The sequence below is a fragment of the Rutilus rutilus genome (genome assembly GCF_951802725.1).
Source record: "Rutilus rutilus genome assembly, chromosome: 8".
Taxonomy (NCBI): domain Eukaryota; kingdom Metazoa; phylum Chordata; class Actinopteri; order Cypriniformes; family Leuciscidae; genus Rutilus; species Rutilus rutilus.
The window spans coordinates 20,844,782-20,854,627 of NC_140222.1; the positions used below are offsets into that span (position 1 = coordinate 20,844,782).

At 37.5% G+C, this 9,846-nt stretch overlaps 1 protein-coding gene across 2 annotated transcripts; it reads right to left on the bottom strand.

Moving 5' to 3' along the window:
- Window positions 1–461: 461 nt before the first annotated feature.
- LOC311295541 (uncharacterized protein) lies at window positions 462–8,375 on the bottom strand. 2 transcript variants are annotated; one of them, XM_084416990.1, is made up of 3 exons: window positions 8,103–8,375; window positions 5,885–6,061; window positions 462–4,298 (listed from the first exon to the last, which is right to left on the bottom strand). In XM_084416990.1, the coding sequence occupies exons 1-3, from the start codon at window positions 8,179–8,181 to the stop codon at window positions 3,424–3,426; spliced, it is 1,131 nt and encodes a 376-aa protein (XP_084273116.1). In that variant the 5' UTR covers window positions 8,182–8,375; the 3' UTR covers window positions 462–3,423. The 2 variants fall into 2 exon arrangements, with proteins under 2 accessions (XP_084273116.1, XP_084273117.1); XM_084416991.1 differs by having other exon boundaries at window positions 462–752; window positions 8,103–8,363.
- Window positions 8,376–9,846: the final 1,471 nt, after the last annotated feature.

Consider the following 9,846-nt stretch of genomic DNA (forward strand, 5'->3'; position numbering starts at 1 on the left):
TAAATGTTTGTTTAAACATTTCACTAAGTATGAGATGGATATGTTGAGTCTTGTTTTAAATAAAATTAGTTTTTTGAAAAAAATGTTGATTTTATGGTACTTTCCACGATTGCATATTGTTGCCATAGGGCAACAATTTACCAACTTCAAACTTTTTTTTTGATCTTTTTTTTTAATATATCTGTTATTTAGCTCATTTTAAGTAATAAAACCATGCAAAACATTTTTTACCACGTCTTAGTAATATTTCATGCAATAGAGGGCTAATACCTTGAAAATGATATTGTGTAAAATGCCTATTTCTGCACATCTCAAGACCTTTGTTAACAGTTTATATCATTCATGAATAACAGAAACAAAGATCTTTTGGTTTTATTCATTTAATGCCATTAATGTCACAACACATAGCAAGTTTTCAGAAAGCTTTGACAGCAGTTGAACCAGCTCGTTGGTTCTTTCTGAGTCAGTGCTCCAACTCTGCCTGTAGTTTGTTTTGTTCATTTTGATGCTTTGGTTCTATAAGTGGTTTGGATGGGCTATTTGACTCAGTGTTGACTTCAGTCACAGTTCTCCATCCAGAACCAATAAGTAATCAACAGGCTTATTTCAGAACAACTCTAATTACAGCATAGATGTTTGCTTGAGGAACTTGAAAGCAAACTGCACATTTGTGGTTCTTTCATAATTCCTTTAAGACTTTGGCAAATCCAGCACTTCTCTTGGAATTAAAATCGTGCCTGCTACCGTACCTCCTAGGAGTCATATAAGAATGATGAGAGTGAGTCATAAGGATGAATGATGACATGTGTGAATATTCATTTAAATGCTAAATGGTGGGTATTAGCCTAATAATAGGCCCCAAGTGTAGTATACAATTCCAAATTCAGCCTTATGGGTAATCTTACTGTAGATAATGAATCCACATGATGGTTTATCATGAGTCTTTGTTCATCTATTCATAATATTTTAATACAAGTCACTCTGAGATGTGTCACAGCTCGCACCAAGAGCTGAGAATGAAATCTGTTGTTTTTTTTAGCTCCAAGAAGCATCAGTTTATTGAAATGACGTCAGGTACAGTGTTCACTGGATGACATCTGCAGTACACTAGTGTTATTTAAAAAAAGTCAATGATCTTTAGTTGGGCTGTACAAAGAGAAGTTGTAATAGTGAGGGTTTTATTCCCCACAATGTGCACAAAAGCATCTGTTTGAAACCAAGTCAAGTCGAGTTTATTTATATAGCGCTTTTCACAATACAGATTGTATCAAAGCAGCTTCACAGTATTAAATTAAAATAATACATCAATGTTTGTTTCTAGTGGAAAACGTCCACGTTTGGTAATGCTGATCAACAGAATTGTTGACTGATTAATTAAATTAAATATCCCCAACTGAGCAAGCCAAAGGCAACAGCGGCAAGGAACCGAAAAACTCCATCAGGTGACCTAATGGAGAAAAAAAAAAAAACCTTGGGAGAACCCAGGCTCAGTCGGGGGCCAGTTCTCCTCTGGCGTTTATGAACTAGCGGTCAGATTTAACTGTAAGATTAAAAGTATTATATGAATGCCTGGCTGAAGAGATGCGTCTTTAATCTAGTTTTAAACTGGGAGAGCGAGTCTGAGCAACAAACATTATCAGGAAGACTATTCCAGAGTTTTGGAGCTAAATGTGAAAACGCCCTCCCTCCTTTGGTGGACCTAGATATCCGAGGTATGACCAAAAGCCTCGAATTTAGTGATCTTAAAGAGCGCAATGGATTATAGGGCGATAGAAGGTCTGTTAAATAGACTGGAGCTAATCCGTTTAGGGCTTTATAAGTCAGTAGCAATACCTTGTAATACATACGGAACTTTATAGGTAACCAATGCAGTGATGATAAAATCGGTGTTATATGATCATATTTTCTTGATCTAGTAAGAACTCTAGCGGCGGCATTCTGGACTAACTGTAGCTTGTTAATTGAGGATGCAGGACAACCGGCTAATAAAGCATTACAGTAATCTAGTCTCAAGGTCATGAATGCATGAACTAACTTTTCTGCATCAGAAACTGATAGCATGTTACGTAGCTTAGCAATGTTTCTAAGGTGGAAAAAGGCTGTTCTTGTAACATATGAAATATGATTTTCAAAAGACAGGTTGCAGTCTAGTATAACACCCAGGTCTTTTACTGTAGAGGATGAAGTAACAGGACATCCTACGATGTTAAAGTTGTATTGCGAGAGGTTTTGTGGGCGGTTTGTTGAACCGATGATTAGTACCTCTGTCTTGTCTGGATTTAATAAAAGAAAACTGCGCGTCATCCAATCTTTTATATCTTTAACACACTCTGTCAATTTGGATAATTTAGCGTTTTCATCTGGCCGTGATGAAATATAGATGTGAGTGTCATCAGCATAACAATGGAAACTAATTCCATGTTTCCTTATAATATTTCCAAGTGGCAGCATATATATTGAGAATAAAAGAGGGCCTAACACAGATCCCTGCGGCACTCCATAGTTTACTGGAGTTAACCACAGCGCAAACATTACATATACATCACAACAAAACTCAGTTACCTTTTTTTTTATATAATAGCTGTCATATACAGAGAGGACCCATATCAGCTGTTCACGCAGGACTTGAAGGTGTGAAGCTGGACATGGTCAAGTTAAACCCATTTTGCTCTGCAATGAGCACCACTTTAATTTTTTGCGAACATGCACTAGATTTAAAATTTTGTGTATATATCTCCCTCTGGTGGTGTCTGTCTTACATGAACATGTAGTAAGCCTATTAAATGTCTTAGATTCTTTAATAGTGCTGGCAAAAAATACAATATATATATATATTTTTTTTTACAATTCATAGGTTTAATTGCATCTGAATGGCGAGATAATTGTAGGGGTAAGCAGAGCACAACCTAATGCAGGGCTAATTGTAACACACTTGTTTTAAATACCTCCACACATGCATGATGACACGTGCACTAGTTGCCATACTAACACTAAATAGAGAATACATTGCGCCAAAATTAATAAGTATTTGGGAGATTTTTCATCTGGTTTTTTTTTGTGTTTATTTAAAATGAGACAAATCTGATATTATTTTAATCTTATCTTTTATTAAACAGTTGTTAAATAAGTATTTAACTAGTTGCTAACCAGCAGAAGACACTAGCCTAGGTGGATGAGGCACTACATTCTCATGAAAGAATACAATGCAGAGACATCACCCATGCAAGAGAAAGATGTGCAGTAGATGGTGGTTTTTAGTTGTTTTAAGTTTTAGCATAAGAAACATTTATTAGACAGTTCATGTCTGATTTGGTCCTGATTTATATGTAATGTTATTGCTCAACATGTTATTAAGTCATGTTTGATGAGGACGCAGCATTGCATTTGAAAGAGCTGGATCTGAAGATGAATTCAAACATTATATCATGATTTCAGACATTTGTTTTTTGTATGATAGAGTAGAGAAGCTGAATGAGGGAAACTCATGCCACACTGTGGGCAGTGATACGGTTTCTCTCCGGTGTGAATCCGCTCATGTGATTTCAGAGATGATGACTGACTGAATCTCTTCTTACAGTGTGAACACTTGTAAGGTTTCTCTCCAGTGTGGACCCTCTCATGTGTTTTCAGAGATGTTAACTGACTGAATCTCTTCTCACAGTGTGAACACTTGTAAGGTTTTTCTCCAGTGTGAATTCTCTGGTGCAGTTTCAGTTCAGCGTTTGTAATAAAAGTCTTTCCACAATCAATGCACATATAATTCTTCACACCACTGTGTATTTTCTGGTGTACATTTAAATGACTCAGATGACTAAAACTCCTTCCACACAAACAACACATGTAAGGCTTCTCCTTTGTATGAACTCTCAGGTGGCTCTTCAGGTCATCTGCCCTAACAAAGTTTTTACCACACTGATCACAGTTAAATGGTCTTTCTCCTGAATGAGAACGCAGATGTGATTTAAAAGCGCTAAAATGTGTGTAACTCTTCCCACACTGATCACATGTGTGCGGCTTCTCTCCAGTGTGGATATTCATGTGTTCCTTAAGGGTTTTTTTTTGTGTGAAACTCTTCCCACACTGATCACATGTGAAAGGTTTCTCTCCAGTGTGAATTCTCATGTGAAGTTTAAAACGTTTTTTGTTTGAGAAACTATTTCCACACAGAGAGCAGGTGAAAGATTTGTTTGATCTTCTTTTCTGTGAGTGACTCAAAGATTTATTTCCTTTTTTGACATCATGTTGTTTCTCCTCCGCTTCACTCAGATCTTTGATCTCCTCATTCTCCTCCTGCAAGTCTAAAATGAAAGAAAAAGGTTTTCTGTAAATCATAAAAAATAAAATAAAATAAAAATCAAAGAGAGAAATGTTAAGGGGGAAAGTGAACACTGATGTAACAGCAGAAAGTAGACAGACGCTATATGAAAGTTATAACTGCACACCGATAACAGTGTGAGTCCTGATTTTCACCTCTTCTTCCGTGATTAAAATGTGTAAATTGGCAAGACAAAACACGTCCAAATGATACTTTCGGCAACGGTAACTTTCACTCTAAAATGGTCAAACTTAGCAGTTAATCCACGAATCACATGCGTGCCGAACCGTGGGGCCTGTCCCGTGTGGATCACAGATCAACTATACGATCCGTTGCACCCCTAATAATTAATGAACACACTTATCATCATGATTGCTTACCAAATTTTACCAAAGATGGAGAAAACTCCTACTCCAGTAAGTAAACGTGTCCCTGTCCCCAAACATGTTGGTACTCAAAAGCGCTTCCCTCCACGTTTTCTGGTGCCCATCGTTCATTTTTACCACATGTACACCAGTTATATATGTGCACCCCTCACTATAAATAAGTATTTGGTTCCTTTACGCTAAATTTGCATTCCTGTTACCTATTCAGGAAAAATGTATTTAGTTAAAACAAATTGTTTAATTTTTATATTTTTTGTTTATTTCTAGAAATTAATATGTGAATGTCAAATTTTTTCTATATTTACAACAAGTTCAGTAACATGGTTGCAAAAATTGTGAACCAGATGTAAAATGTAAAATAAAACCACTTGGATAGTATTTAGTTCAAGTTCCTGATGGTGACAACTAGGGATGCACCGATACCATATTTTCATAAACCATCCGATATTCCAAATTCTTAGTATCGGCTGATACCGATCTGAAAACATTGCTGTTTTTTTCTTAAAATCTGTAGAATATCTATATGACCATAATTGTAGTGGAAATCTGGTTAAATGTTAAAACATAAATTAAAAATAGCTTTTTGTATTCTAAGAAAATACATTCATGAAAAATGTACATTATATTAAGATTTATATTTACATACATCTAAGCTATTTAGAACATTTATATATAACTCTGGCTAGAGTGAGTTTTACCGCGCTGACTGACGTAACAGAACGTGACACTGTTTAAATGCTGAATAGAGGATGGCTGAGAAAGAGTTTCTGAAGAGTAAATATTAATCTGTCCAACACAACATACTGCACACAAACGTTTCAGGAGCTTTACTATGCTTTTTTGCCTTTTCTGGAGCTTAACAGTAACAACCAAGAGTACGCAAAGTGCTCGATTTGGATCAGTCCTGTCCAAAGATTGCAGTATAGGAGCTGATACTGAATATTGGATCAGTGCATCCCTACTGACAACCAATATAAATGTTTCATTTGAGTTTCAGGATATTTTCTACCCAGTTCATGGAAAGTGCCCTGTACGTTATTTTTTTTACTTTAACTATGTTATTTCACAGCTCCTATAGCTTTTCTTTTTTTACTACAACCACAAAATCTGTTGAACTGCTTGAAGTTTTATAACCTTAATGATCTTCAGCATCATTAATAAAGAATCAAAAATAAACACCAACCTCTTTGTTCTTCAGTTTCTTCATCTTTTATCCTGCAGGACTCTGGATCACTCATGTTCTCACTGTCCTCAATCTTCTTCACTTGTAGACTGATGGGAATAATCCAGCATTTATTGGTGAACTGCAGTGGGAGGAGCTTCACTGAAGGGGAATCAGTGTGTGGTAGGAGGAGCAGATCTGCCCACATCAAAAATAAATCATCACATTATTTTTTCACAATTTTAAACATTGTATGCATTTATGTTCATCTATCAAAATGTACATTTGTACAAAACATGTAGAAAAACATGAATAAATACCAGAATTAAAATAATCCAAATATAAAGAGAATGTAAGAATATAAATACAGTAGGATAAACTAATGTGGAAATGAATCTATAGATTAATAAGCAACAAATAACACATGTAGATACATTTTTATTAATTGTTTTTTAGTTTGTAGTCGTTTTTACATAAAACATGGTTTATCACAGACTATAACAAAATAAATTGTAGATTTCAAAAGTGGTGATTATGCAGTTTGTCTCAGTCTGTTGACACCAGTGAAATGAGCTTTAAGTGTCAGTTTACAGGTGATTGAAGACATCAGCATAATGAATGAGCTGAAAACTATTAAACTATAGACATTCAAAATAGAGGCTTTTTAGCAGCTGTTAATAGTGACACTCCTGAAACAAGCTTTACAGATCAACAGCAGAGATCTGACTTTATTTGAGTCAGGATATGCTGAACTAAAAAAACTGATCAAATCAAATAAAACATCAGTAATAATAAAAAATAAAAAAATACAAACGACACCCATCTTTGCAGTAGTTTTTTTCTTCTCTGCTTCTTTTATAAATAACTATCCTACCCTAACAGCGGGATATGTATTTGAACAAATTTAGTTAGATTTTCGAACAACTACATTGGCAATAAAGAAATAAGATCATTTCTCACAAACTCTGTATAAAATATTTAGAAGTAACATGAAATGTGGAATGGGTATTCAATTTCATTTTAACGATGTAAAGTAGGGTAACTAAAGCATATTTTATGATTGTGTAAATATAGAAAGCACTGTAAACTCCCAATCTTATTTCAGAAGAGTGAGTCAATGCGGTGCACATTATAGACATCTTCAGTAAACACAAAACTCTTACAACTTTTCACAAAACAAATTCATACGCTCTCTCTGGGCACTACCCGGCGCGATACAGTGTTTGCTAGTTTCAGCCCGACTAGCCTACGCTTAGATTGTTAAATCTGGATCTCAAAGTGCTGTGATTAACAGTGTCAAGGCACAAGCAAACACTATATGAATGTTATAAACTCTTGTCACAGTGTGAACACTTGTAAGGTTTTTCTCCAGTGTGGATGTAACCCATTAGTAGGATTTAACACCAAAAAAAAAAAAAAAAAACCAAGAAAGGAGGAAAAATATCTACTGGGCCAAATACAGATAAATCACAACCTATATTAATATCTGGAGTCCCGGGTTCGGGGTCTCACACCTTGCAATGAAAAAAAAAAGAAGAAGATTTTTTTATATATATATATATATATTATATTTATATATATATATATATATATATATATATATATATATAATAAACCAGTGAATAAAATAAAATACGAAATAGAATTAATTAATGAATAATAATAAAATGAATGAATGAAACAATCAGTTCACTGAACAGTAACTGTATTCACTAAAATCTTTTCTTTATCTTCAATTCAATGTGCACGCATCACTTTGCACACATCACAAGAATACTTTTGCCTCTTTACAAATCACCATTTGAAAACAAAATATATCATTCACCAATGAGTTCTTACAAGAAAATATGATCATATAACACCAATTCTATCATCTCTACATTGGTTACCTATTAAGTTCCGTATCAATTACAAAGTACTCCTACTGACCTATGAAGCCCTAAATGGTTTAGCTCCTGGGTTTTTAACGGAACTTCTATCGCCTCTATTCGAGGCTTCTGGTCATTCCTAGGATATCTAAGTCCACTAAAGGAGGGAGGGCGTTTTCACATTTAGCTCCTAAACTCTGGAATAGTCTTCCTGATATTGTTCGAGGTTCAGACTCGCTGTCCCAGTTTAAAACTAGATTAAAGTCGCATCTTTAGCCAAGCATTCACATAATACTTACCTTTTATACTACAGTTGAATCAGATTGAATGCATTAATATTATGAACAACAGCTATGCTAATTATTTCCCACCTGCTTTTCTGTTGTTATTGCTGTTGCTTTTCTGAGGTAAATAGAGTTCGTCAGCTCCAGTTTGTATCCATCCTCTCATGGAAATCTCAGATGCCCCAACACCCGCGAATCCAACACGATCACGGAGAGTTGAAACAATCCAAACTAATGCAATAAAACAGTTCAGACATCCATTTAGGAAAATATTGACAACGATGGTTTTTTTCACACATGTGGCTCACCGCAGAACCGATCACCGGTGATCAGCGCGAGATGCATGCATGCCGGTTCTTCTTCTTCTTTAATATTTATGGCGGGTCGCAACCAACTTGTTCAGGTGCATACCGCCACCTACTGTACCAGAGTTTGTAAATCAAGGTTTTAGTACTTCAGGTTACAGATTCAGTGCAACCAAAAAAGTGACATTGATATTGATAAAATCAATAATAACAATAATAATAATAATAATAACAACATTTATATCAATAATAATAGCAACAGTAATAACTGTCATGATTCTGCCTTCATGTCCTAGATCTTTCTTGTTTTGAGGCAGGATCATGACAGAACCATGTTTTGTGTGTAAGCACATGGCCATTTGTTTGGCTGTGTGCTTGCGTTGTCTTGTCATGTAACCCCGCCCCCTTGTTATCTCATCTCGTCATCATTAGATTATTGCTTTACCTGTGTCACCTGTTCCTGATTAGTTTGCTCCCTATTTAATCCCCTTGTGTTTGCTGTCCTGTGTCGGTACATTGTCTATCCTTGTCTGATACCCTCCGTGAGTTACCTGAAGAAAGCCTTGTCTTGTTAGAAGTATTTGATCCTGTCTTTATTGTCTAAGTTTATCGTCTGAGTGTTAGTCTAGTGTTTTCTGTCTTAATAGTTCATCCTGTCTTGTTTTACCCCCTCGTGGGTTTTGTTTTCTGTTTTTGTGTAGTAATAAACCCTTGTAATGTCTGCAAATGGTCTGCGATTGGGTTCTCTCCTTCTAAACCATGACAGAATGTACCGACCAATATTGAACCCAGCAGACAGTATGTCCTTTCCTGCCAAGCGACAATCTTTTGAAGGGACCCGGTTGGTCGTGTTTCGCGGGATCCGTGGAGGCCGCAGTAGAGGAGGTGATCGAGAGGGTTCTACAAGGTCTTTGTCCGCTTCACTTCCTGTGATCCCTGAGGGTCGTCTGCTAGCCGTCGCTACACATGGGGACCAACCCAGTCCCGCTGCAACTCCTGAGACACCTTCCACGTCCATCAATCTTCATGGTAAGCGTGGAAGGCACCCGTCGTGGGAGTCAGCATCGGAGTCTTCCTGCCCGGAGTCCTCCTCGCCTGCGCTGAGCTCCCCAGTTCCCTTAACGGTTCCCGCTTCACCTCCCTCTCCTGTCACCAGTCCGTCCATGGCATCTGCTCCGCGGCCTAGGAGAAAGAAGAGGAGAAAGGGAGCCTCTCGTTCTCTGTCTCTGTCTGTCCCAGAGCCCGCCACTGAAAACGCTGTCCCAGAGCCCGCCACGGCAAGCGCTGTCCCAGAGCCCGCCGCGGCAAGCGCTGTCCCTGAGCCCGCCGCGGCAAGCGCTGTTCCTGAGCCCGCCGCGGCAAGCGCTGTTCCTGAGCCCGCCGCGGCAAGCGCTGTTCCTGAGCCCGCCACGGCAAGCGCTGTTCCTGAGCCCGCCACGGCAAGCGCTGTTCCTGAGCCCGCCACGGCAAGCGCTGTTCCTGAGCCCGCCACGGCAAGCGCTGTTCCTGAGCCCGCCACGGCAAGC